General features: G+C 41.4%; 3 protein-coding genes across 6 annotated transcripts in view; all 3 read right to left on the bottom strand.

Annotated features, from left to right (window-relative positions):
* Window positions 1–7,231, bottom strand: part of sin3b (SIN3 transcription regulator family member B) — a 37,335-nt gene extending 30,104 nt beyond the window's left edge. For 2 of the 3 annotated variants that reach the window (XM_079506630.1, XM_079506632.1), the window contains exons 1-5: window positions 6,677–7,230; window positions 5,178–5,284; window positions 4,777–4,930; window positions 4,156–4,521; window positions 252–407 (exon numbers count right to left, since the gene is read on the bottom strand). In XM_079506630.1, the coding sequence (XP_079362756.1) occupies window positions 252–407; window positions 4,156–4,521; window positions 4,777–4,930; window positions 5,178–5,284; window positions 6,677–6,787 (894 nt within the window). In that variant the 5' untranslated portion in view covers window positions 6,788–7,230. Of the gene's footprint in view, window positions 1–251; window positions 408–4,155; window positions 4,522–4,776; window positions 4,931–5,177; window positions 5,285–6,676 lie in introns of all 3 variants that reach the window. The other variant, XM_079506631.1, reaches the window with a different exon arrangement.
* Window positions 7,232–7,578: 347 nt separating this feature from the next.
* Window positions 7,579–16,079, bottom strand: haus5 (HAUS augmin-like complex, subunit 5). Its single transcript, XM_079505147.1, has 20 exons — window positions 15,943–16,079; window positions 15,434–15,532; window positions 15,260–15,322; window positions 14,904–14,936; window positions 14,627–14,651; window positions 14,182–14,323; window positions 13,873–14,032; window positions 13,685–13,781; window positions 13,497–13,588; window positions 12,910–12,964; window positions 12,691–12,818; window positions 11,861–11,942; window positions 11,570–11,721; window positions 11,318–11,480; window positions 9,516–9,596; window positions 9,270–9,415; window positions 9,055–9,151; window positions 8,596–8,734; window positions 8,312–8,444; window positions 7,579–8,111 (listed from the first exon to the last, which is right to left on the bottom strand). The coding sequence occupies exons 2-20, from the start codon at window positions 15,529–15,531 to the stop codon at window positions 8,009–8,011; spliced, it is 1,989 nt and encodes a 662-aa protein (XP_079361273.1). The 5' UTR covers window position 15,532; window positions 15,943–16,079; the 3' UTR covers window positions 7,579–8,008.
* Window positions 16,080–17,448: 1,369 nt separating this feature from the next.
* fzr1a (fizzy/cell division cycle 20 related 1a) lies at window positions 17,449–25,839 on the bottom strand. Of its 2 annotated transcripts, none has more exons than XM_079505043.1 (14): window positions 25,653–25,839; window positions 23,874–23,969; window positions 23,580–23,711; window positions 23,280–23,343; window positions 23,025–23,155; window positions 22,647–22,729; window positions 22,299–22,482; window positions 21,961–22,026; window positions 21,759–21,861; window positions 21,080–21,264; window positions 20,103–20,336; window positions 18,892–18,996; window positions 18,286–18,378; window positions 17,449–18,170 (listed from the first exon to the last, which is right to left on the bottom strand). In XM_079505043.1, exons 2-14 carry the CDS (start codon window positions 23,940–23,942, stop codon window positions 18,129–18,131), a joined length of 1,491 nt encoding a protein of 496 aa, XP_079361169.1. In that variant the 5' UTR covers window positions 23,943–23,969; window positions 25,653–25,839; the 3' UTR covers window positions 17,449–18,128. The 2 variants fall into 2 exon arrangements, with proteins under 2 accessions (XP_079361169.1, XP_079361168.1); XM_079505042.1 differs by having other exon boundaries at window positions 23,874–23,943.
* Window positions 25,840–27,715: the final 1,876 nt, after the last annotated feature.

Here is a 27,715-nt window from a genome sequence, read left to right as displayed (position 1 = left end):
AATATGAATGTCCTTACTTTTACATTAACCACATAAAACACAACAAAATCTGCGTAAAAGCAATAAAACCAGATCATTAGAAATTAAGAAATGAATAGGGGGTTTGTGTCCAATAGAAACCTAGGGAGAATTTGATTGATCTTTACTGTGCCGTGTTCTTTTCAGCAAGTGTTCTTTTTGTGTGGCACATTTTTGAAACAGCTGCATAATACACATCATGGTCCATTTGCTAAGTTGATTTAGAGACTGACCAATGATCTTTTGGCATCAGGCAAAAACTGCCCAAACTCAGCCAGCAGGTCTTCCTGTCCCTTGAAGAGACTGGCAACCTTGGAGAACACCTCATCCTCCGTCATCCCACTGCTGCCTCTGCCTCCCCGGCTCTCCTTCACCTCCAGCTGCTCCTTCTGAATGGTGTGAAAGAGGAATAAAGTTGTTTACCCTGGGATACATTTGTTTTAACCAGTTGTCTCCCCAATTTAGTAGTTCTGCCAATTAATTCCTCCCCCCACACATTTCTGTGTCACTGCTGTTGTATCCTACCGACTCACCTGCCAGTTGAGGAGCCCCCACCAGGAGAACATGGAGCCTCCTACCTACTCTTCCCGCCCAACATACCCTGCTGACAGGTGCCGCCCCAGCCCGTAAGATTATTTATGTGCAGTGACAAATATCACCCACCCCGCTGGGCCCGCTCGGCTACCTTCCCCCGAACACGGGCCATTGTGCTTGTATAGAATAGACGAAGCTGGATGCTCCCCGGTGGGTTCAAATCCCCAGACTCTGGGGTAGTGGGCAGCTAGTTTACCACCCAAGATATAAAAAAATCAATATCACCAATTCTACTTATACAAGTGTACAATGAACCAAAACAAATAAAATGTAAGTAGCACAAAATACAAACAATAGGACAATATAGAGCAACAATACCATGATAGATCAGTACATACTGTAAAAGCACAATAACACTTTGGTAGAGTTGTAGGTTGTGTAGTTACCATGTCATGAAGTAGATCAACTAGTCCAAATGGCAAAATAAATCTTGCTCCTTAGCATCGTTAATTATAAATTAATAATCCCAAAATAGCCTACTCATTGACTTACATTGACAATCCAAAAACAGTCTCCTCATTGACTTACATTGTGTGGTGAAACAAAATCTTTTAGCAAATGAATGCAAAGAAAGTTGATTCTGCCAATAGAGGGTAAAGCGAGTGGCAAATTGAGTGGTGCAGTGTTGTTGTTTAACGTATTTCAATGCAATCAGATAAGACCTTTCAGTTTGGATGTATGGGCTGTCAAGGCCAGAAAGTAGTTTTTTGCGTTCCCGTTAACTTACGGGTATGATTGATGATGTCACACGCATAACCTCTATATATACTGTACCTGTATAACGTCACAAAGCCCAGTACAGCATTATCTTTAAATACAAATGCCAACTTCATGTTGATTAGCCATTTGTAGTAGGAAGAAGACCGGGCTGGATCCGCAGATCCGGATATATGGGCAGAATCAGCTTTGTTTGCCTTTGTTTATGTGCTGAAATAGTGACTTTGAGAGCCGTTTCAACATACAATGTAAATCAACAAGGAGGCTATTTTGGGATTATGAATTTGTAATCAACGGTGCAACAGAGCAAGATACCTCACCAATTGGATTAGTTAAACCATAATATGATAACTAACGCAACCCAAACCAATGTGTCCTTGTGCTTTAACCCATTAAAACCAGGAAAGCCTCCATGTCATTTGAGATTCCACTATTGTGTACTCGGTCTATGTCTATTTAAAATTTCAAAAAGCAGATATACAAGCTCATAGCCATAGTGCGTCACTTTGTGCCGCGTTGAGCTTGTAGATCTGCTCTTCTTAAAATCTAAACTCAACTCAAATCTTTGCTTCTGGGGGTCCATGGAACAAAATATTTTGAGATGTGGGTCTGCGCCTACAGAAGGCCTATACGTGATAGGTGTATAAGTAAAATGTAATTAATAGTATCACCATGAGACTTCAATGATTTATTGTATTACACATTTTCTGAAATTACATTTAAATATGCAAATTAGGCATTATGTAGGAAAATGTGCAAAAAAGCTACTACTATGGAAGGGTTCTCATATATTAAATTGACAATTTAATATAGGTATGGTTTTGCCCACTCAATTCATAATTAACGTTCCAATTTTGGAGGTCTGGCTCATGGACTAAAAACTGGTTCTGAACTGAATCGGCTCCCAACCGGTGGAAAAGGGGTCATAGTGTATTATCATAGTTGTAATAACACATCATAATACTTTATATTGAATTATTATTACAGTTATCTGGGCTACTGCGAGGGGGTACTTTATTTGAATGGAAACGGTAGATATTTTGATGTGGTGTGGTGTAGTGCTGTGTGGTGCTAAAGCTGCTGTCAAAATCGGGCTAAGAAATTGACTGCTTTGGTGATGTAATACAAGACAATAATCCTTCATTTTTATGCCCCACTTCCTGAAAATACACTTGTATAATGTATATATTTGTTCTTTAAAAATGTTAAAGGAATACTCCTCCCAAAAATGATATATATATATTTTTTTCTCTTATTACTCATCCCATTTTGATGACCATGTTTGTATGAATTATTTCAGTTGTTCTCAAAGTGGGGTTAAAGGACAACTTTAGTTTTTTTCACCAAGGTTCATGTTTTAGGTTGTTATTAGAGAAAGAAAAAGATGAGTGTTATTTTTTTTCCATGGGCTGCTTTCTTTTGTTTTAGCAATTTTATTTTTTACAGGGGGGCATTCAAACATTGGGCTAAATATGTATTTCTTTAAGTCAATTTTATAGCGATTTTTTTATTTATTATTTTCTGTAGTCCTACTAGACCCCTGGAAATTACATCTGGCCACAAAAGATCACAGGATCTACTGAATGTGAAGGATGTTGAGCCTACAACACAGTATGGCTTCCCCCTATAGTACCTCCCTTCACATTCAGTAGATCCTGTGATCTTTTGTGTCCAGATTTTATGGGGTCTAGTAAGACTATAGTAAATAATTAAAATAAAATCGCTATAAAATTGTGTAAACTCGCTAAAATGAAAGAAAGCAGCAAATGAAAAATAATTAACACTCATCTTTTACTTCCTCTAATAACAACCTAAAACATGACCCTTGGTTGGAAAAAAAAATGAAGTTGTCCTTTAACTACAGCACCCCAGATTTCTCTCTTATGGGGGCCCCTGGCACAACATCATTTCCAGGTTTGTGGCCAAATACATGCTGTAGTCCTCAACATGAATTATTAATCCCATTTTGCTTGGAATATGCCTGCATGTTTTCAGAGATCAGAGAGTACAGACCGTAGCCATTTCAGATACAATAGCTTTTGATCATTTTTAACAATGTCAAAACATCTGTAACAAATTCTTAAACTAGTACTCTTACTAGAAACTAGTAGAATATTCTCAGATATCCAATTGTTTCTATTTTCACTCAAATATTGCATAATAAACCATTTCCGGCAAATCCTCTGATGCAAACCTCTGTTGAACTGAAGACCCGCCTCTAGCATGTTGTCGTTCATTGGTCTGGACTCTGAAGGCTGACTGAGCAGAACACCTGACCAATGAACGGGCCAGTGTAGTTGTCTTCATGTATGAAATTTGACAGAAATTGTTTATTTAGCGATACTTTAGTGAAAATAGCTGTGATCATCGTACAATTTAACAATTGCAAACCTCTGACTTGGATTATACTGCACGAGTAGTTTGAGAATTTCTTATGAAAGTATGTCGATTTGCTATTCAAAAAAGTCTCTGATCAAATCTATAGTAAATGATACAGAAATTATTATTTTGGTAGTAGAATACCCTCAGGGTTTCAAGCATGATGAAAAGTCATCAGGATTCTCAATGTGATTGGAAAACCACAGGTTTTTTCACCTGATTTTCCGAGAAACCTGAATCCAATCTTTGAGACAACAAAAGCTGAAATAAAAAATAGTAAAACTATAAGGACAATGAACAAAACCAATGAGGCATGGAAAGACTTGTCAAATGTCACAGTACTCATCAAGCAAATTTCATAATTGGCACCTGCCAATTATGAAAACTTTTGAATTGCAACCAGCCGTTTCATGCATTGTAACACTGTGCACGTTAGCTCCATCGTACCTGGTATGTATGCAGGATCTCCAGGAAGGCTCTATAGATCTCTGGATGGTCGAGGAAACGGTTCTTGATCTTGTTCACATAGCTGATAGCACTGTCAAACTCGACAGGGCTGGGCTCCGAGGCAGGGGGCGATACAGAGGACGTGGGTGCCTGATTATGACTCTCCCTGTTAGAGAGGGGAAGGGAAAGTCTACTGGGTGTTTCGGGAGGTCCTGTGGTGGTCGAGGAAGAAAGCGTCTCTGATGTCGCCGCCACAGTTTCACTGCTCGGGGCAGGGCCAGCCTCTGGATGACTAGATGAGGTACTACTTGAAGTGGCTGCCACCGCAGGGGGGGCTTGGCTCTTTCCCTGATGGCCTGGGGACACCTAGGTATCATGCAGAGAGTGATGTTCAACGGAAATTAGGTAGGTAACAATATTTCTCTTTGCACACAATACAAAATAGTGCAACTGAAAATGAAATATCTGGGAGAATTCAAGAGCACTCAATATCTGGGACAACCCAGAACACAGGGTGAATGTGGTAAAGTACAAGTCTGATGGGCTAATTGTTGCTATAGAAACATTACAATCTTTGCCTCTGAACATTTTGCCTTTGCATCTGTAAAATCAGTGTCTCACCTGGGTAGAGAACGGAGACTGGAGGAAAACCATTCCATTCTTAGGGATTTCGATTCGATACCCCGGTGGTAAGAAGGCATTGAAACCTAAGACCAGGTCTGGGTGCCCATGGAAGAGTTGTGATACACGGTTTATAACTCCTGGTGTGTCGATGCTATTTGAGAGAACATGCATATAGTTTTAGTTTTATAATGCAATTTCCTATCGACATTATTTGCTAAATAGTAAACACATGGGAGAATTGTAATGGAAATAATGGATCCCCAGAAAGAGGCAACTTATTTTTCTAAGAAAAGACCAATTGTAGAGATTAGAAAGTTATAAGAGTTAAGAGACCAGGCTAAATAATCTGTCATCTCTGCTAAATCAATGGTGAAAAAGAAAAATTGCCATAGCTATACCTCTGTGACTTGAACTCTTTCATGATGTCGAGAAACTTGTTGTATATTCCAGGGTCATTTCCAAATCGTATTTTGACTTGGTCCAGGTATGACAAGGCATCTTCAACCTGAGCGCGCGCGCACACACACACATACACACACACACACACACACACACACACGCACGCACACACACGTGCACACACACACGCGCGCGCACACACCCACACACACAAATACAAATCCAATGCAACGTAAGATAACATCGCTAAATGAGAGAAATGTCTTACTGTTCAATTCATGAAGCAAATCCAACACGGATTTTTACACATCACTACATGTCTAAGCTGTTATCGCTGGACGTGTTATCAACCTGTGTTACTACTACAGTCAAACCCTACAACATAAACATACGAAAAATGAGCACTGCAGGGTTTTCTCAATGCCATCCGTGCAAAAAAAAGGGGCAAACGCGTAACGTTAGATAGCCAACGTTAGCCGACTTCACTGACAAGTGCCATATAAACAAATACAACAATACAAATCAAATAAATAATAAATACAATAAATGAGTGTATACATTAACGTGCTTTGGCAACCAGATAGCTGCCAAAAATCCTCAACGCTGCCACAATAAGGAAAACGGGACAATTTGTTCGCACAAAGCATTGTAACAATTAATCCATGACTGCGGTAGCGGATCGGTAGCCCTGGCTAACATTAGCCAACAACCCGGTGATATGACAAAACCACAACTATGCAGGTAACACAAGTCAAATAACACAAATACGACGAGTACAGTCACACACTACAGCTGGCTATTGTTGATGCTACAACATCGCCAAACCGTGGCGAATTACGATGCTGTGGAAACCCATCCACTGTCACATAATAACGTTACAGTGCAACAAAGAATGCTTTTTTTCTTCTCCTTTTTTTCAATGAAGAAGCAAAGCAACTGGACGAGACCGTATTAGCGTAAAGGCTAATTTATAGTTCGTCGCGCCACCGTATCACTCCTCGATAGGAAAATGACGTTATTTTCAACCAAATATACGGTATTTTCAACTGGAAAAAGTGTCGACGGGCGTCGCGTCGACACTTTTTTCAGTTGAAAACAACGTCATTTTCTGTCGGGGCGAACGGCTCATGCGACAAAGTATAAAGTAGCGTTTAAAAAAAGGAACAAGGAGGAACTTCCAACAGCCGAGGTCGTTGTTAGCTGCTTTCATATTGACACTACTGTGTGTTGTGGACATTCCTCCCTCCACCAACTTACTACTACCGAAACGTCGCATCAAGAGTCGAACCGTAAACGCCATGTCCATCTGTCTATCTAACCACCACATACTTTTAATAAGGCCAGGGAGCTAACTAGCTGGTTCGTTTCTTTCACTTTACATTATACAGGAGAGAAAGCCCTCAAATCCCATGCAATAGGATGACGAACAAAATGGTTGTGACTGACTGGGAGAACGACTTTCCCCTCTCTCTCCCTCTCTCGTATTCCGTTGTCTTACCTTCAGTTTCTGGAAGTGCTGTTGTTGCACTTGCTTTTGCGTTACAACGTAAGGCTTGTCTTGGATTTGGTTTATTTGCTTCGTGTTGCTGTGCGCCTGGATCTTCGCCATTATCCCGGCGACGGGGAGGCTTGAAGCCACACTACCAGTCCACAACTTAACGAGGAAGCTTCGGTGTCTCCGCTTGTTGGCTATCCGACAGAATCTTCCTCCTGATCGGGGTTGCCAGCCTTGCAAGCAACGTTTAACGTTACTTCCCTCCCTTGGCTAGTCTATCCCTTGGCTGGCCAGTCTCCTCAACGCAAAAGAAGGAAAATCCACCCGAGTGGAGCGGAATGACAAGCCGAGCCGCTTATTCGATGCGAATGCAATTACCCGCCATTATGGATTTTTTAACGAACAAGTAATAGCTAGCTGTGATAACGCGAATGCCCGGAAAATAAGCTTTGAAACAATGGTTGCCCGATTATGTTATTTTAAAATAAGTATCGCCTGTCTCTTTAAATTCGGCGGCAGCAGCCTCTCTTGGCGTCCGGAAGCCAGAGTAGGAGTGAAAAACTCAAGTGCGCAGCCGCATAGAGAGGCGGAGTCCACTTCACAAGACATTTTCACATTATTTAACACCCCCAATGCTACAAAGAAACAACCTACTACTGTGTATATTACAGTCATAGATGTTGTAGTGCAATGGCTACAAACGTGTTCGTATCCGTAAGTTCCCGTAACCCTAGGTTTTAGTTCGTACACCCGCACCACGATAAAAAAAAAAACAGTGAGACAACACAACAGGGCAAGTAATGGAATTCTACTATGAGGAAAAACACATCGTGCAGCCATGTACAATACAACCCTGCACCTTGCACTGTACGACGTACGTGATTTTCTACTCGTTGAGTGCATTTCAGGGAAGGCAAATGACAATTGATTTTAAAACGTTTTATTAAAATAAAATAAAAAGGTAAATTGGGCAGTCACGTGCATTAGTTACAAGTATATACAGTACAGGGTACATACCCCTATGGTTAAAAAAGAATATACACTAAGTAAGATGAGTTTAGTCATTAAAGAAAGTATGCAAATCATAATACCCATATCATTGTATAACTACTTTTCGCAAACTGTTAATAAACAGTCAATACTCCTCCCATGGGCTATTTAGTTGTTTATAACTTCCTTTTGAGAAGCACAAACGTAATCGAAACACAACACAAATGTATGGGGCAGGTGGTGTGATTAATTACCCCAACTATCACAATGCCAACGGCATCGATCTATGGCTCTGTATTATGTAACATCAGAGACATTCTAGGGCTAGTAGTTTTTAGTAGTTTATTATGAAGTCTTGGCAGCTTGTTTCCACCTCTGTAACCACTGCTGAAAAGTCAGTCCTCCTTTATTGATCTCAGGAAGGGCATGCTGGGCTGGTTGATCCCACCTGTAAATCAGAACAAATACACATGGGGAAATAACAAAGTCCCTCAGTGCATGTTGACTGGAAATCACAAATGCTGAGAATAGGTAATGCAAATTACAATAAAGTTAGTGTTGTTTAATCTATTGCAAGTGGTTCACAGTAGTTAATGGCCTGCAAGTCATCTATAAAACCCAAAGTTTCATATCATAATATTGACTCACCAGTGAGAGACTGCAGTTTTGACTTGTTTGCCATAAGACTGACCCTGTGCAACATGCTTGGAGAGCTGTCTGACTCTTGGTATCAGAGACTTAAGAATCTTCTGATCCTCCTCCGCAACTCTGGACAGAATGGCTTCCAAGCACAACAAAGAAGAGGATGTTGTTACATACATAGACCGATTTTAACACCAAACATGCTTATTCTTGCATAGTGTGCAACCAGCTCTCAATACGAGACCCGTTTCTGACCCCTTTACAAATAATGAGCTGAAGCCTCATTTTACCTTTCAGGTCAGGTTCATGTAGCAGCTCTCTCTGCTGCTGTACTTTCTGCAAAGTGGTGGTATGGAGCTGCAGCAGGCGACGGAGAAAACACAACTCAAGTAGCTGGGAGCGAGTCTGGGAGTACAATTCCTCTGGAGCCTGTAGGAGGGATAGGGAGTGAGACAAGCAGTAGAATATAATATATATATATATATTAGGGATGTGAAAAAAAAGTAGACAATGTGTCTTTTATATATATATATATATATATATATATATATATATATTTTTTTGTAATGTATTCCAAATGGCAAAGGGTTGTACAAGTGTGTATCTCTTTGCACACGTCTCTCATCTGTGTCTTATTTATAACCTGGCATGGCGTTATTATACATACACACAAACATACACATTGAGGCTCACAGCCTCGATTGTTAGATTTTAGCAGATCCTTGTAAAATATGCATAGGCAGGCTTACCCTGTACAGTGGAAAAGCCAGGCTTTGACACAAGTTGTAGAAGCAAGAAGACTGCAAACGATGGATGGACAGCCATGATGCTGGTATTCTTTGCACTCTGAAATAATAGAGACAAACTTGATTACCCAACTAAAATGGAAAAAATACAAATGTAGTCATTTCTAAAAGTAAAAATGAGAAAGCTTAATAACCAAATGCATGAAACTATCTCTTACCCTTCAACAGTTCTACGGTCCAGAGACAAGAGTGAAACGGTTCCAAAATGTCTGGCCTCCTGGGAAACCGAGTTTCGTAGGTGGTTTGTTGCTGTGATGACTTCTCCGAATTGCGGCACAAGCTTTCCCTGGACAAACTGCACTAACTGAATACAGAGAGACAGTACAGTAATTGTTATATTACAACTTACGGTATTCAACTTCCATTCACTGTAGTACAAGTACAATACAAGAGGACATCCACACCTCTCTGTGCAGACGGGTCAGCTCAGTCTTGGCTGAGGAATTCCCTTTAATAAGGCCCCTGATCTGCTCCTGCCTGACATCCTAGAGAAAAACAATACAACAAAATGTTACTAATACAGATGTAGATGGAATGACAGGAAGTATAAGTTCTATGGCTGCAACTAACAAATTATCATTGTCAAATAATGAAATAAATCTGGGTTAATTAGTTGTTTAGAAAATGAGCTTTCCGAAAGATGATGTCCTCAAAATATCTCTATGACACCACAGTCATAGGCTTGATCACAGACGATGATGAATCAGCCTACAGGAGAGAAGGAGAACCTGGCACAATGGTGCCAGGAGAACAACCTGGCACTGAATGTTGACAAAACAAAAGAGCTGATCTTTGTCTACAGGAGTACCTGGCTCCCAGAGACCGCTCTCCCATCCAGATTGGGGGTTCTGCAGTGGAAAGGGTCAGAGTTCAAATTCCTGGGGGTGCACATCACTGAGGATCTCACCTGGACAGTACAGACTGAGCGGGTGGTGAAGAAAGCACAACAACGCCTCTACTTCTTGAGAAGACTCAAGAAAGCTGGCATGGGCCCCAAAGTCCTAAAAGCTTTCTACAGAGGCACCACAGAGAGCATCCTGACTGGCTGCTTCACTACCTGGTATGGCAGCTGCACCAACCTCAACCGTAAAGCAATGCAGAGGGTTGTGCAGACAGCCGAACGCATCAGCGGATGTGATATCCCCCCCATCGAAGCCCTGTATGACATTATGTCAGCAAAGCTTGTGGAATTATGAAGGACCCAAGCCATCCCAACTGCACTGTTTGAGATGCTGCCGCATGGAAAACATTTTTGCAGTCTCAAAACCACTGGAAATAGACTGCAAACTAGAAAAAGTGCCCTTCTGGGCACAGGTCTCCACCAGGAGGATAGGAGTGTGTGAGATGTTTGGCAAAATGTTTAGGAGTAATATAAACATGTTTTTTTGTTTGTTTGTTTTTTGCAACAATTTTCTTCATTTTGTTGAGGAAATGCAGAGCCAGATCACTCATCGAATCTCTGAGGATATAATTCTGGATGAGCAGGACATGTGCAGCATTTTGAACTAAACGGGCCACTCCTGAAAACTTTAGAAGGCAATGTTAGCCAATCAGTGTAGAATCTGAGAAATCCAACAGACTCGTCTTGATCACATGACTACAGAGATCATGTGTACCGATTTGCGTGAGATTTGGATGAAATCTGTGCGACTAACATAAGCAATGTGTTTAGCAGAAATCGGCCTCATGGTGGCGCTCTAACAGGCCGTTGAGGAATATTTGGGGCAGAGGTTCGTCGTTGGCATCCATGGAGTGTGTGTGCAAAGTTTGGCATGGATCGGGCCAACGGTACCGGAGATTAGCTGATAACGGACGGACGGACGGAAGGGCGGAAGGACACACACACGGACGGAGTGCAAAACATACTCTCTCCCCATGCCTTCGGCCTGGTGGAGAAAAAAAGCTTCTTTCCCCGAACAATCAGATACATGAACGAACTGATAAGAACTAGAGCGAAACAGGGCAAAGGAAAACGCTGATTTTTGTTTTGTATTTCAACTGGGCCCTATTTTCTGAATTGTTTCCATAATGATGATCAGTATGATTATGATTATTATGTTTATTAGAATGTTTAATTTTATGTTTATGAATGTTCCTCAGCGTGGGATTATAATATATTCTATAGCTGCACAGACTGGCGATTCATGTATGTGACATTAGGAATCACGAATCAGCTGACTAGGAGAAAAAAAACAGACATGCTTACCACAAGCTGTCTAAAGTCCAGGATGCTCTGCCATTGGTTGTGCAGGTTCCTAAGTGCCTGCTGCTGGCTTTTAGCTTCCTGATTAAAATGGAGACACTGTTCTCTAATATGGTCTCTCACTGCTACCTGCTTCACACACTGAAGTTCCAGCTCTAACACTGATCTGGGAGGGATGCAGACAGAGAAAGAGTATCACAGAGCAGACAGTTACATACAGTACATCTAGAAAAAAATGTCCCAGAGTTTACTTACAAAGCCAAAGTATCGTTGTGGTCATTCCCCTTCAAAGACACCTCCTGCATTGAGTCCTCCTTGCGGGCTTGCAGCTCACTTTGGAGCTGCTGAACCCTGGAGCGGGTCTGGTTCAACTCCACAGTACTCTGCTCCACCACCTCCCACGCACACTGGAACAGCACAAACACATGTGAAGCACTTCAAATTACACTTGTGTAAGAAATGGAGCTATTGATAAATAAAGATTTGTCTTTAATTAAAGTGTGTGTGTGTGTGTGTGTGTGTGTGTGTGTGTGTGCACTGCAATACTTGTAGTAGATGCTTCACAGGTGGTAACTCCTTTTCCTCTTCTCTGCTGATGTCCAGTAGGTGATTGCTCTCATAGCGAAACCTGCAATAAACATTGAATAAATACTTGCTTGAAAATTATGAGGGGTGTGAGGTGAAATGAGGATGACAAAACAAGCTGCAGTATATTAACAGTTTCATCACCCGGGATTGTGGGATCGTGTTTCAGGCTTCACTGCCTATGTTTACATTTGAACAGCCACAGTGGCTGTAGACCGCTTCGTTGCTTGTCATGAAAATCCACTTTAAAACGGTGTAACTCCAAAAGTATTCCAAAGTGGCGATCACAACAACAGCGCGGACGAGGAAGCGCACCGCTCCACCCCCTCTATTGTAATGAATAGGGACTCAATTTCCCATAATAGAGAAAAGCCATAAACGGTGGCAATTTACATTAAGACTGAACAGTATTCCTAAAAAGGAATCTGGAAACATCTATACCCATTCATTTTGTTTGGTAATTATTATTTGGGTCATAGAATAGATTGTGTGGGTGTGTGGTATTTTTGAGGGCCGCCAGCCCAATGTTTGTCTTTCCTAGACAAACATTAAAAATGCCATTGAAAATGGACTGTTTAATGTTTGTTTTGTCTGTCACTGAGCAAATCAGCATATGATGTTATGTTATATCGCGATGATGTAAGATGATAAAGGTTGGTAAAGCGCCCCTCACTTCACACGGGTGTGATTTTGTAAGATAAATTCTACATGTTAAATCACAACTCATGCCCACAGAGTTCCTATTCCTCCTAGAAACAAGATGGCCATAAATGCATTGGAGTTAATCATACCGTAATGCTGTCACATCCTGAGTCACATCCAGAGAGGTTAGTTTTTCCTCCATGTCCCTCTGTTGTCTAAAAGCTAAATACTGCAAGGCTGAAAGGATTTGGTTTGGAGGATAGCCACATAGCAGATCCTGATGAGACAAACAAACACATTGTCATGATATGGTGTGAAAATCAAACCATATCAGCTATCGTATATAAATGCCAATAAATGGTACCAACCTCCACAGCACTTAACCAATATTTAAACATGGCAGCTCTTTGTTCACGGGTCATGCTGAGAAAGAGAGAGGTGGTAAAGGATTAAAAATCATAAGGTGATCTTGAGCACATGAAAGGAACCCTTTATCTTTTTTAAATTTCATCCATATCTTGGTCCTTTTGCTCACTTTTAGACACTTGTATTTCTGTTTACTTGCTCTTTGTCTCAGTGGCAGGCTGTGGATAGCTAAAAGATGTGCCTGCCGAATGTGCCGGTTTATCTGACATCAAGCTAACAAAGAAAGGTTGTCACAGCCAGGAAGACATGTTACAGCCTTTCTCTTACTAGCGTGTTGAATAGTAGTTAAAATGGTAGCCACAGGCACAGTTGTTGCATTAATAATAAAATTAAATCTAGTTTAAAATCCCTGCCAATGGCGTCATTGGCCACTGGCCAGTACATTTGAGCCATTTAATTGTAACGTCCTATAGTGAGCATTATTGATTACCAATTTGATTTGATTACCAAAGATAGCATTGGAAAAAGGTGAATTGTTCCTTGAACAATAGAAATGATCAGTGATAAGCTACATGCATTAAATCCTTACTGCGAGGCAGCAGAGGGAGCCGTCTTCTGTTCACTCTCTTGTAAAGACTGGAAGAAGAGGACTCGCTCATCACACAGGTCTCTCACCTCACGCTGTTGCAGAAACACCACAACAAATAGGAAAAAGTTGTTTGCAATTGAAACATTATGCAATAAAAATGCTAATAGAGATAGATCGGGATCATTTACCATGATCTGAGGCTCTGTTGCCATGGTGAAGTTGGGTTGGACTCCACCACTGTTGCTGGAAGGTTCATTCTCAAACAAAACATTGACCTCTGCCTTCCTGCAGTGCAAGGCATACACAGTTCGTCAGTACATTGCAGTTATCACAGACTAAAACTGCTACATGATTCGTGCACGTGTCTCTCCCTTACCTCGCCAGTTGTTCGACATTCTGGCATTGTCTCCTGATTTTGCATGCGTCTTCGCGCAGAGCCTGATGGCCCACAGAGCAGTGCTGCCTGAAGGCCTGAAGCAACAGCTCCCTGCGCTGGCTGTCTTCAACCTGGGCCCAGGTACGGCTGATGGACTGCTCTGTTGATCCGAGAGAAGTAGAAAACACAAGACGTGGGTAATAACAAAACACATTAATGTAAAATGTAGAAGAACGACATGTCCTTTTAATGCTTTAACAGGCTGTGGAAAAACAGTGGAGAAGATGATGTGTGCAGGGATAACCTAACCTTCTGTGGCCAGTTGGTCCTCTGCCCCACAGCCCCCACTGATCTGAGTGTCCAGGTGACTGATCTCAGCTCTAAGGTGTTCGATCTTCTCCTGGAGCTCTCTCCGCTTCACAGCCTCACTCTGGCCTTCAGCCTGCTTCAACTGAGGATGAACAAATGCAGGGGAGATAGAATGCATAATATCATCTGAGTGGCTCAGGTAAAGTTATCATGAAGAATAGATATTCTACAGTGCACAGTTCACTATTATTACCGTCATCATTTGTCAGAATGTATCAATCGCAGTACAAATACATGACCAACATGTCTGCTGTCAACAGGATTATCACATGACCCGACCCATACAGTATGTCTGCTCTAAACAGGTTATTCTGACTAATCTATTCTATATTTCTTAGTGAGTCTAATTCTGTAGTAATTCTGTAGTTAAAAAAACAAGTTGTACCTCCTTGGCTTGCACCCCTTTGTACCTGAGATCAGTGTGAAGGAAATGGCTACATAGCATAGAAATAGCATATACACTAGGTGCTTAGAAAGTGAATCTGCACACTGGCAAGGAAATAATCCAGTTTAAAAACATTATTTAGACATTTGTATTTACAGTACCAAACTATACAGTACAAGTCAAAACATAAAAATGGGAGATATTTCAGCAAATCAAGCTTTCAAAGTTCAAACAAGAACTTTGCAAGTAGTGACTAGTGAAACAAAAAAAAGGATACCACTGAAGGTTACCACGTATGATCTTGACTTTCCTGCAAGAACAGAAATACAGGCAGGGGATTATCATCACAAAATGAATTGAAAATGGTGGACCCTATTGTAAAGCTTTATGATGTCGTACCGCAGTTAAAGGGGCATTCCACTCATTTTCGACATTAATATACCTTAGAGCTGTGTGGAAATAATAAAAAAGCCCCCCCATTCTGTGTTTCCTAGAACTGTAATTGTGAAAAAAATGTCATTAACATGAAAATGAGTGGAATGACCCTTTAACAGTTTTTGTATGGAGTTGTGCTTGAAATGTACTGTAATTCTGCAAACTGTTAATAAATACTGTGTAATGTAGAAGACTCACCGCTGTTGAAAAACATGTTGGATAACATATTTCCATATGGATGAACCTTTGCCTACACACAACCTAAAACAAATATAGAACATTCATTATACATATATTACGGTGGAAAAATAAGGATTCGTTCTGAAGACCGAATGAGTTGTTATGATGCACAGACAGGAATAAAACACATACGTTTTCAAATAACTGTCATGTGGCAGAGACTGGGGAGGCAGGTTGAACTCCTCTGTCGCCCACCGCTTCAACTCGCGGACAAGGTTCCCGTCCCCCATTCTGGACAGCAAAACACACAAATGTTTCAAGTTCAACAATAATCGTGTAATTCTTTCTCGGACTCCTATGGACACAATATTCGCGACCGGATACATCTAACGTTAGCTATAGCTAGCCTTAGATGTAGACTCTCGTAGATGTATTTTATCGATTCTGACATTGATTGAAAAGGTCAGAATCGATTAAATAAATATATCTACGAGTCTAAATCTTAGGCTAAGCTATCTGGCAACCACTTGTGTAGATAAACCATGACTGCAGTCTGTGCGCTGACGTTTAATTACTGCCATAGCTCTGGTCCATAGCCTTAATGCGTGCCGTTACTGACTAAACGGACTTGCTTAATTTGTTGCTTGTACGAATGTTATGGCTCTTTTTTTTATATTTAAGAGGATTGTATTGTACGTTACCTTGGTGTAGAGCTAGCCTTGTTGTCAAAATTCCAACTTCCCGCTCCTCTCAATGTCCGGTCAGGTCACGTGCTTCCGCTGTTCCAAGTAGTATGCTCCTCTATAATGTTGCATTACTGCCACCTTCTGGAGCAATTGAGCTCCTACAATGTCCAGTCTGCTAGGACAGTGCATGGTTTTCAACCCTTTTCATATCAATTCAAGGCCCATTATTTATTCGGCATTTGAGCCACGTACGGACCATTTGATGTAGCCTCCAAGACCCAAAACTAAAGAATATTTTTCTGTTGGATAAAATTTTGTCAACAATTCCATGCTGTATTGATGTCGGTACTCGGTACGGTAACATTAGGAGAGATAACAGGCAAACACAAAATAACAATTCTTCTACATTCTAATTGTGTAGACTTCTTGTAAATTAAGTAATGCCAGATGTTTAACAATAATTTAACTCTTAATTGAGAGTGTTAAATGAAATCAATGGTTACCAACTTTCCATCATTATAGCTGGGGACCACCTGGAACCTAGTGGTCCCCGGACCACTGGTTGAAAACCACTGTGCTAGGAGGTTTGTTGTTCCCTTTAGAAAAGTTAATCAAATACGTATAAATTAAATATGTCAATTTCCACCATACTCTAACCTTTAAACCTGCTACAGATTATTATTATTATTTTATTTTTTAAACAGACATGACTCGTCTACTATGAAGTGTGATTAAACAATTGATGGTCATGAACTAAACCTACAAATTCTGTGCCAACCCTCTCCCACCTTGCCTGTTGTGGTTGATGCTGCTGGGTCTGGTTGGCGAGGGCAGGGTGGGCAGAGGGATTGTCAGGGAGAATGGGACGTAGCTGGGCACAGTGTATCCAGGGTGGGCAGAGGGATTGTCGGTTGTAGGTTTACACATTACAACACAGAGTAATGTTTAAATTAAAGTGCACAAAAACTTAACCCACCCACACACATGACTGATCCTCATCTACATTGACTGTTATTTTGGTTCGGCTTTATTCTAAAGGTGCAATGTTTATCATTTCTAGCAATAAAATGTCTAGAATTTTGTATTAAACCACACCAAATTGCCAGCTCAGTGGCCTTGTGGTTAGTGTCCGCCCTGAGACTGGGAGGTCGAGGTTCAATCCCCGGCCGGGTCATACCAAAGACCGACCCAGTGCCTCCCTGCTTGACACTCAGCATCAAGGGTTGGATTGGGGGTAAGTCCCTGCGACATACTAGCATCATGTCCAGGGGGTGTACTTGTACATCAAGCTGCCTCACGCTACAGAAACAGGAGATGGGCTCCTGCCCTATGGGCCCCATGGCTCGGCAAGGCTACTTACTTTTTACACCAAATTGCAAGGACTCTAATGAGTAATAGTTCTGGATGGCAATGGAATCCATCCCTTCACATTTAATTCAATGCGCTTTGATGATCATGAAACCAACCACTAGAGGGAGACAATGATGACTTTCAGGACACATAAATCAACTGAACTGCTGGTTCTTCAGTTCCATCACTTTTTATTCATTTGTTCACTACACAGTGAAGAGATGTCTAGATGCACAGCATTAGACTCTCGCAATGTTTCAGCTCCCCTACACTCAGTGTAGTCTCCTGATGGTTACAGTGCTGCATCCCAATAAGTCATTCTAGTTAGGAAAACATGGCATGTATGGCATTTATATCTTTGATTTTGTGTTTTGAAGCCACAAAACCTTGGATTTTTAACAACTATCACATTGATCTTGACCCAGTTTGATCATGTTATAAATGTTGCAAATAACTTAGACCTGAGAATAACACAAACTATAGTAACAACACTGGCTCCACATTTCAAACTCCACATTAATGTAAATGGCATACAGTAAGTATAATATATTGTAAGTAAGGCATATGATTTCTTATGGTACTAAATACATCAAAACACATGAAAATACATACATTTAAAAATAAATGTAGAAAATACATTCATTTTGAAGGTACACATATCAAAGAATTGCTCTACCATCAGCTGTAAGCAAGTAAAAGTAAACATTACTGTCATTGCTCATTGTTCTATGTAAAACGTATCAAGAGATTGCATGGATTGCATGTCTTTAGCACCATCATGATGACTGAATATCCAAGCTAACATTGGGATTTACTGTGTCTGTAAACAACAGAGCATTTTATTTGCTCAATTACCTTATCCTGGTAAAGAGGTTTAAAACTGACACAGACTCCTGGGGGACAAGAAGGAAAAGAAACATTGGAAAAAAACATTAATTGATTAATTTTCAATTACGTTACATCAATTAAGTTATCTAACTACCTCTCATTATCAACTAGCGTTCTTACCTTGGTCGATCGTGTTTTGCTGAATACATTCCAGAAGCGTAAGGTCTCATCTCCCGCCCCTGTGACGATGGCCTCACCATCAGGAGACATGGCCTTAAGAAAAAATATATGCCATTTAATTTATGATGCTGCAAACTGCAGGAGTGGTGTGAAAACTAAGGAGTGCACAATATGACAGCTTGCACTCTTCCCAAAGCATTTCCTTTAAGCAAGATACAAATAAAACAGACTCAAGTAAAAGTATCAATACACCATTGTAGAAATAGTCTGTTACAAGTACAAGTTCACTATTCAAAAATAGCAGATCTACAAGCTCAAAGCATTCACAATGCAAAACATTGTGAGCTTGTGTAGATCAGCTACTTTCAAATGGCCAAAATGTATATATGGCTGAAGTGGGAAATGCTTTGTAATAATAATCTAAATCTACAAAGTAACTATGACTAAAGCTGTCAAATAATTATAGTGGAAAGAAAAGTATAATATTTGTCTCTGAGATGTAGTGGAAGTGCAAGTATTGAAAATTGGAACAACTCCACTAAAGTAAAAATACTTGAGTAAATGTACTTAGTTAATTTACACCACTGTAAATATGAAAACACTGACCAAGTAGAGAACTCTGTAGGAGTGTCCCGTGAGCTTGGCCACCTGAGTGAGGGCTGGATATTTCCACACTAGGATCTGGTTCTGCGAATAGCCATGGGTGCTCACCTTGAAAGAGAAAGTGTGTTTGAGACAGACAGTGTCAGCCTTTGTCAACAGGAACTTCACGATTATGATAATAATTCTGTCTCCGATACGTGAATTGGCCTTTCCTCAGCGATAATTGGCAACGCCACCTTCTGTGATGTACGCAAACTGCCTCTCACATGAGTAGATTACATTAAATAACTCCCAAAACCCCTGCTAAACCAGACGGCACTGTGGAATAATGTGTTAATCATTATTCTTTCAATCCCAGTGGCTCAGGTTCGAATCCTTCTCCTCTGTTTTTTTAAGGTTAGGTTTAGGCATATGCCACTCGGTTCACTTGGTGAGAAAAGACTACAGCAGTTAGCACTTAGCAGTAGCAAAAAAACAGTTACAATGACGGAGGCGCACCGTCTCTGGCGGGCTTGAGCAACGAGAGGCACCGCCGAGCGAACCGTTAGGCGAGCGAGTGGCCATACTGAATGCTAGAGCAGACTCAGCGCCGTTCGAGTTATGTACCGATAGGCACAGAATCGTAAATTATTAACCCCGGCCCCGCCCCATGCAATGCCAGCACCAAGCAATATTTCCCACCACGGAGCAAAGCCGGGGAATGCTGTCCTCCTAAAATGTGACGTATGACTAGAGGCACAGAAGGGGGCGTCGCCAATTGTGTGTGATAACGGGGAGGAAAAGCCTGGTCGCCTCCAATACAATTTAGGCATTTAGCAGATGCTCTTAATCCAGAGTATTCTCACTGTGTGCAAACACCAACTACAAGAGTGTAATGTAATTTAGTATGTGGTTCTGAAGCATTTTCATGTCAAGGATGTAGATCCATTTGTTTACCCCCAAATGTATATGCATCGGTTTACTGGACCCCCGTTTAAGAAGCTTTTGTGCCAGCAAACCCCATAAGAGATGATTTGTCAATATTTGTCAGCATTGTTCAAAAATCAAGTCAAACATTATTCAAAAATCTACAAGCTCACATCACGTCGCAATGATGTAAGCTTGTAGATAGGCTATTTTCAAATAGGAAAAAAATAAAATGGGATAGAAGTGCTTAAATGCTGTTCCTCATTTTGTTGGGGACCTCAAGATGTGATGTTTGTGAAGGCACTCACCAGCTCATTAGCATGCTTGGACCAGGCCAAGTTGCAGACCTGTGAGCCTGTGTCCATACACTGCAGTGGCTGTGAGGTTAGAGTGTTCCAGAAGCGAATGCAGCGGTCGGCGGTGCCGCCCCCAGATGCCAGCAGGCCATGCTGGTGTGGCGACCAAGCAATGGCCTTCACGGCAGCCAGGTGGTCCATATACGTTTGGACTGGATTCAGTGCAGAGTGGTTCCATACCAGTAACTGAGACGGTTAAGAGCACAGACAGGTGGTGTATCAATATTATATCGATGTGGAAAAAAGAGAGAGAGGAAGGAGGGCATCAGTTTGGCCGAAGTAAAAATCTACAACATGGTGCTCTTGGTACAGCTGGGTGACAATTGATGAAAAAAAAAGGATGAGACCAAGGCACTCTTATAGAAAAGCAAAAAAAAAGCCTTCAATAAAGTGGCTAATGTGCAAGATTAAAATGCACCTACGTGTTACGGGACTACTGCCTTCATCAGTCAATGCGCATTGTCCCATCTAAATAAACCAATAGAGTAAAGTAAAAAAGCATATTGTCTGGGATTTTGCATATTATATCATGTTATGGCATAAGTGTTGTCTTTTCTTGGCTTCAATCACAACCTTTATATAAAAAAAACAATATAATAATATTGCAGAGCTACAAGCTCGGCAATATTATTATATTGTGTACTGTTACAGACATTTAGATCGGTTATTTTATTTTCAAATTAAAAAGATAATTGATATTCTCACGAATACAATAACATTGTTATAATCTCAATATCAAGGTATTTGAAAGATTTGAAAATAAAAAATATCAATATGATATATGACATTTGTTGCAGGCCTCGCCCTGCAACAAATGTCATGTAATTTCCTTCCATGATAATGATAATATATATGATGAGCTTAACTCTTTTCCACACCCCTGAACACAATTAAATAACAGGGAAATTCCTTTCCACCAATGACTCTACCTTGTTGTCGTTCCCTCCCGAGGCAAGCAGCTGGTGATCAGTGCTCCACTTCAGGCCGCACACTTCCTGTCGGTGTCCCTGCAACCGCCTTTCCGACTGTAGCGGAGGGGTCCGCACGTCTCTCTGAACAATCATACGATCGCGGCTACCTGACGACAACTGGTCTGCATTCCACGCCAGCGCTCCTGCAGACGGATACACAAGTTTGCTTTATTTAATAACATAGGAATACAACATAGAATAAAAGACAGACATAAATCCCAATAAAAATAAATAAAATAAGTAAAAAAAATAATCATGGTGTCTTTAAGACTGTGAACATTTCTGTAAACAAGGCTGGGTCAACCCTAGTATTTGGCTGAGCGTTATACTTTGTGTAGATTTGTGGGCAATTTGTTGAATAGTAAGAAGCGATAGTGTCTGTAATGTGAATTGCTGGATATGAAATGTTTATCTGAAATTGGCTGTAGTGGACTCAGTAATAATTAACAACAAAGTGACACACATTACTCAACCTTGTGCCGAGTACACACCGAGAGAGGGGGTTTGGCAGAAAGAGCAAGAGCGAGAGAAAGACTGTTTTAGTGAGAGAGAGGAAAATGAAATGAGCATTTCTGTCAAATATATTTATATGAAATGTAGGCCATGTCAAATGTTTTACTATTGGAAACTGCCTCACCGACTCTGGCTGTGTGTCCTTCCAGGGCAAAGAGTTTCTTCCCAGCACCAGCATCCCAAATCTGTACATATCCTTTATGAGTTCCCACTGCCACCAGGTTACCCTAGAGACAAACACAACAACAACAAAAATGTCTGTCTAAACCCATATCACATCATGTACCGTTGTAGACGTGAAGACACGGCACAGGATCAGTACTCACCCTTTCCGACCAGCCAACTGACGTGACCGAGTCTCCCTCCACTGATAAGTCACACAACCTTGTTACCTAAGGAAAAGTAAGAGTTTCTCTTGTAATGTTGCAAAGACGAATGAGAGTATCATTTGGAGCAGCTACATGCATCATTGTGCCTTTGCGTCTGCCCGTGTGAACGCACCATAAGGCCTTTTATTGGCCAATCAAAAATAGAAAACACCTCAAATAAATGTACATATATCCCATAGTTTGACAGCACGTTGGCATATTATACAAAAAAACATCCTGGTACAGACAAACACACATTATGCACACACACATGCATGTACACAAACAAACCATACCTGGCTGGTGCAGGCACTCCAGAGGTAGACACAAGTGCCCAGGCCAACACTGAGCACATTAAGAGAGGACCAGTCGACCAAATTGAGGTAGAAGTCATCCTGCAGTTCAGGAGCATCCAGAACCTTAAAGGGAATCTTTGAGATCTTACGGGTTGGTTTCCTTGGCGAACGCAGCAATTTTTGACTAAATGAGAGAGGGTCAGATACTCAGATGTCATGAAATATTGTCTCCTTCCAGATATCAAAGTGAAGAATTACACACAACACTTGTTTACTCCGTCAACTACCTCAAGTAGTTTTGACATTATAATAAATTAAATCTGAGTAATCGATTGTCTTATTTTGTACCTTTTACTACTGACAGGTGATAAAGAGTAGGGAGATATGTTGTTTCCATCATCTGGTGAGGACCTCTTGGCACTGAGGGAGTACTGCAAATATTACAAAAGTATAGACCAATGACCATTACCATAACTGAGAGAAAACACTGTGCTTGTTATTCGAGTGCACCAGTTTAGTGCCCTCAAACTAGAGGCTACTCTCTGAGCGAAGCTTCATTAAAATAACAAAAATTATAGAGGGAGAAGTAGCTAATCTAGTCAAGTATCATCTATTTAAGAGCAGAGTTCAGATCAGTTAATTCAAATGACAATTTTGTCCCCCTAATAGAGTATTCTCTGACTGACAATGTATCTCGTCTGGTATGCAATCTGCTAGGGTTCTTACATGAAAAAGACTCCTCCTTTCAGGGGTGGACGGTTGCAGCCGCCTGTCCTCCGTCTGTGGGTCCTGGACCTTCTCTATGCCTGCTCCCAGCAGCTCATTCTTCAGCAAAGCTGAGTAGGCCAGCCCATCCGCTGCACACATAGACATTTGACATATTGATAAAGTTGGGTTACCAGGATCTGTTCAGTGGACAGCAGACAAGGTGTTGTTTCAATCTACTTGTTAATGTTATTCATTTTGAAACTGTTAATTCACCTTTGCTATTATCAGAAGATGCATCCTTTGTTTTTCTATTTTGACTTGGTGTTTTCTCATTTTCCTATTTGAAAATCACAAAAACAACATTAGAAGTCTGACGATAGGAGACTTGTTCTAAACAAAACAATAATACTGTAACAAAATGTAAGCACCAAGATGATGCATGTTAGGTGGAGGGCAGCTTGATCTTACTCTCAACATTCCATTCACATAATGCTGCTCTCTCTCTCTCTCTCTCTCACACACACACACACACACACACATACCGGCACCCATTCATTTGTAACGTGTTCATACATTGATTCTGTGGAAGTTGATATTCCAGTTGGCCCCTGCTCTTGCTGGGATGAACCTGTCTCCGTGTTTACTTGGGGATGACAGGGGGGAGCTAGTTGGTGTGAGACCACCACGCACCACGTTGGTCATTTTCTGCGTCATAGAAAGGCATAGGCTGTTAAACTATTCTCTCTTTGTTATTATTAGTCAGTCGATGAGCTCAACATTAATCACTATAATACTTCAGTGAAAAGCATTCCTTTAGACAACAGCAAAATGAGAATTGTGAGAGTGGAACAGTAAACTAGGACTCACAGTGGGACTTGAGTTGTCATTATGAATGTTGATCTGTCGAAGGAGGCGCCGTTCATATTCTGGATCCATGCTACATTTGGATCACACAGACACAGGCTGGGACAGTGTTAGCTAGCCGCAAGCAACTTAGATGTTAATGCTATCTGGCATTGAAGATGCAATACCAACCCTTGACACATTCACTGAAACCAAAAAGTCTGAATATTGCAGCTGTATGGAAAGCTTTGGGTTATCCTCTTTGTATCTGTCAAGTTTTTGTTTGATAAGAATCCACCGTAGACATGTTATGAGCTACTACTTTCTGTCAATAATCCCCCTGAAAAGAAGCAGCTTGGACTAGGTCAGTCCGCTGCTGTTAACTGTGAGTGGACGACGCAATAAAGCATTACACTTGTTTACAAGAGGGTCCACCTTGTTCAATTCATCAAAACATTTAGAGACGTACAAATAGACACTATAGCCAAAGAACAGAACAGAACAGGAATTCATCATAAAAGGAGGTCAAAAGGGAAAAGAAACATATACAGTGAGGGGGAAAAGGGGGGGGGGGGGGATTCCGATTTTACGGGGCCAGTTTCGAATTGCAGCCGTCCGTAGGTGCCCTTTGAGAGCGGTTTTGAAGGAGTCAAGGGATTCACATGTCTTAATGACTGTTGATAGGGCGTTCCACATTTTGGTGGCATAGGAGCGAAAATAATTTATTTGTGCCAAATCTGGGTTGTACATGGTTTGTTGCACTCCCTCTGGTGTTGTGGGTGTGGACTTCGTTAACATTAAGGAAGTACAGGTACATGGGTATCTTGGTGGTGTATCGAATCTTGTGGACCAGACCCATTGCAAGATGCTGTACTCTGTCGTCGACCCTAAGCCATTCCAGCCTGTCAAAGTGGGCAGGGGTGAGGCCAAGTAGGAGCCTGACCAGTTTGTTTTGGGAGGTCTGGAGCCTTGTTTTAAGGGCCTTTGAGGTGCTGTGGTACCAAGAGGTGCATGCATAGTCGAAGAAACCTTGTACGAGGGCTCCTGTTAAAGTCTTCAAGGTGTTTTTGTTGACCAGTGAGGAGATCCTGTAAAGGAATCTTGTTCTTTGATTGACTTTTTTGATTACCGGAAAGATTAGCCGCCAGGATGGAACCTAGGTAGGTAATTTCATCTTTTCGTGTGATAATATTGTCATCCACTCTAACCAAGAAGCCATCTGCCTCTGTCAGGTCTTGATAGTGTTGATAGTGTTGATAGGACTTTTTGGTTTCAATGAATGGGCTGTCAAGGGAAAGAGTTGCAACTGTTGCTTGCAGCTAGGTGTTGCTGATTACACAAGAATTATATTGATTCGATGCAACAAAAAAACTAAACAATATTGGGTACATTACAGTCAAGAATCGTGTGCTGTCTGTTTGACTTAACTTTAGGTGAAATATAACCATGTTGATGATGCAGGACTCACAGTGAGTACAGATAGTGTTCCCCATAGACTTCACTTCACAGAAACGTTTGTGCTATTAGGAACACCACTTTGACACTATGTAAATACTTATAGTTCATGGTAAAAATGCCAGTACAGTACAGTAGATAAGTGGGCAAGTGGCTGATACATAGCCTGGCCCTATGGCAGCCTTAGCCCAAGATTTAGACTCTCGTAGAGTTTTTTTCGATTCTGACGATCAGAATCGGAAAAGAACTCTACGATAGTCTAAATCTTGGGCTATGACAGCCTTTACTGGCGTTAGCAAACTGTAGCTAATGTTTGACAAGGGATGTGCATAGTTGCATACTACATACCTCCAGCAAGCAGGACGGCACCCAGAATACGAATACCGCCAACCAACAGCAGACACCAAATTGTCGCAAGAGAACGGTACTAGCTGGAAAATGTATGGATGACAAACAGCGTGTTTAATCACTGCTGGAAATAAAGTAGTGGCTTAGCTGAGGGGCTGACTGGTTATTGACAAAATGACACAATGCATTGTGGGACATTCTTTCAGAACATCCGTGACGTGCCTTTTATAATCAAAACAAGGAAATGCCACTTTTTGTTGCCAGGGGAACAAGGAGCTGCAGTGCAAACCTAACACGTTGCGTGGTCAACTCTAGAAACACACTTTTATGTCTTTGATCAACAATAAGGCTTCCCGTAAGTTTAGGTTTATTATTATAATCACCTTCCGGAATAGCGAAAATTGGAGATAGAAGTAGTAATGGAAAGTTCTACGTGCCAAACATAGATGGCGTGATAGCTCTATTTTCAGTGAAGTTGTGTGTGTGTGTGTGTGTGTGTGTGTGTGTGTGTGTGTGTGTGTGTGTGTATAAATGTAAATGCGACCAGAGGACCAGAGGTCGCATTTACTATGAAATCCTGCATCTCCAGGTCAGGCTCCATATATGGTCACGCCTCGTGACGTCACGCCTCCATATATGGTCACGCCTCGTGACATCACACCACGTGAGTCTTGACACATCATGGCACCATATATGGCCATCTCCATATATGAAGATCACGACACTGACCTCATCTAACCCTGGATAACCATAAATGGAGAAGACTTATTGGGTGTATCCATCCCACCAAACCCGCTAACAGCCTTGTTTGGTATCCCCCCAGGGACCAATATTCCTTTATACCTTAAGAGAATAATCTCCTTTACTTCTCTTTTAGCCCGACGCCTTATACTCCTCAAATGGAAACATGTTTCTCCACCTACACATAACGGATGGATAAAGGACGTACTATTCTATCTTAAGCTGGAAAAGATTAGATTCTCACTTAATGGTTCCATGACAACTTTCCAGCAAACATGGACGCCCTTTGTGGACCATGTAAGAACCCTGACGGTAATCCCAGAGATGAGCGATATTTGAACTAATAGAAAATGGTGAATGCATAGGCCTATGCGTTGTACGTGCGTCGTGTAAACCGGTGAATGTGCGCACACACAGGTGGTCCCCCCTCCCCTCTTTTCCTCCTTTCTCTTCTAATTTATCCACCTTTTTGTTTTTGTGGGGGTTTTTCTTTCTAGCATTGTCTCTGCATTGGGGAAGAGTGGGTGGGTACAATGGGGTGGATGGGAGGGAAATGAGGGGTGTCTATATCTATGTATCACAAATGTATATGTACATGTATATGTATATGAACAAGGACCCCACATAGGAGGGGAATTTTTTTTTAAAAACCCAATAAAAAGATATAAAAAAAAGAGAAGACTGGATCATCACCTATACTATATCTGCATATAATATATGGAGCCGGCCAGCAACTCTACATCTGACCTCAAACCCTTAGATCTCCATATGTGGAGCTGACCTGTTCTGACATTCCACATGTTGACTTCATCAAACCCTGTACACTCCAGTACAGAATTAATTCCATATGTTGATCTGACCCCCCTATGCCAAAGCGCCAGCGCTCGCCCAGCAGTCTGCCATCTGCCGTCACCCAGGCGGATGCGTGCACTTCTCGCCCTCAGGGCACCGGTATACACACACACGCACGCAGGCACACACGCACGCACACACACACACACACACACACACACACACACACACACACACACACACACACACACACACACACACACACACACACACACACACACTAAAACAACTTTAGTATAGTAAGTAACCTTCCAAACATTGCCCTAATCTATCAAACCCTGGGCTGCCTGATGATCAGACTCAAGCAAGCAGTGGCAGAGTGGGCGGGGTCTATGGTCTGGAGCCAGGCTATTGAAAATGGTGTGTAGAACTTAGACCCACAAGCCTCTGAAAAGAGGCCCTCTTTTAACCTGGAGGCAAGGGCTTACAATAATCATAATGTGCAGACAAAAAAAACGATTGCAGGAAGT

This window comes from Electrona antarctica (assembly GCF_951216825.1).
Source record: "Electrona antarctica genome assembly, chromosome: 7".
Classification (NCBI taxonomy): domain Eukaryota; kingdom Metazoa; phylum Chordata; class Actinopteri; order Myctophiformes; family Myctophidae; genus Electrona; species Electrona antarctica.
This window is presented reverse-complemented; position numbering and strand designations above follow the sequence as displayed.

Coding starts and splice junctions, on each gene's coding strand:
- fzr1a (XM_079505043.1), bottom strand. CDS start 23,942: ATGGATCCAGAATATGAACGGCGCCTCCTTCGACAGATCAACATTCAT. Junction 23,156..23,279: donor ATCTTCTGATAATAGCAAAG/GTGAATTAACAG, acceptor CTATGTGTGCAG/CGGATGGGCTGGCCTACTCA. Junction 22,730..23,024: donor AAAGGAGGAGTCTTTTTCAT/GTAAGAACCCTA, acceptor TAATATTTGCAG/TACTCCCTCAGTGCCAAGAG.
- haus5 (XM_079505147.1), bottom strand. CDS start 15,531: ATGGGGGACGGGAACCTTGTCCGCGAGTTGAAGCGGTGGGCGACAGAG. Junction 15,323..15,433: donor CATGACAGTTATTTGAAAAC/GTATGTGTTTTA, acceptor TATTTGTTTTAG/GTTGTGTGTAGGCAAAGGTT. Junction 11,722..11,860: donor CTGTGAAGCATCTACTACAA/GTATTGCAGTGC, acceptor GTGCTGTTCCAG/TGTGCGTGGGAGGTGGTGGA.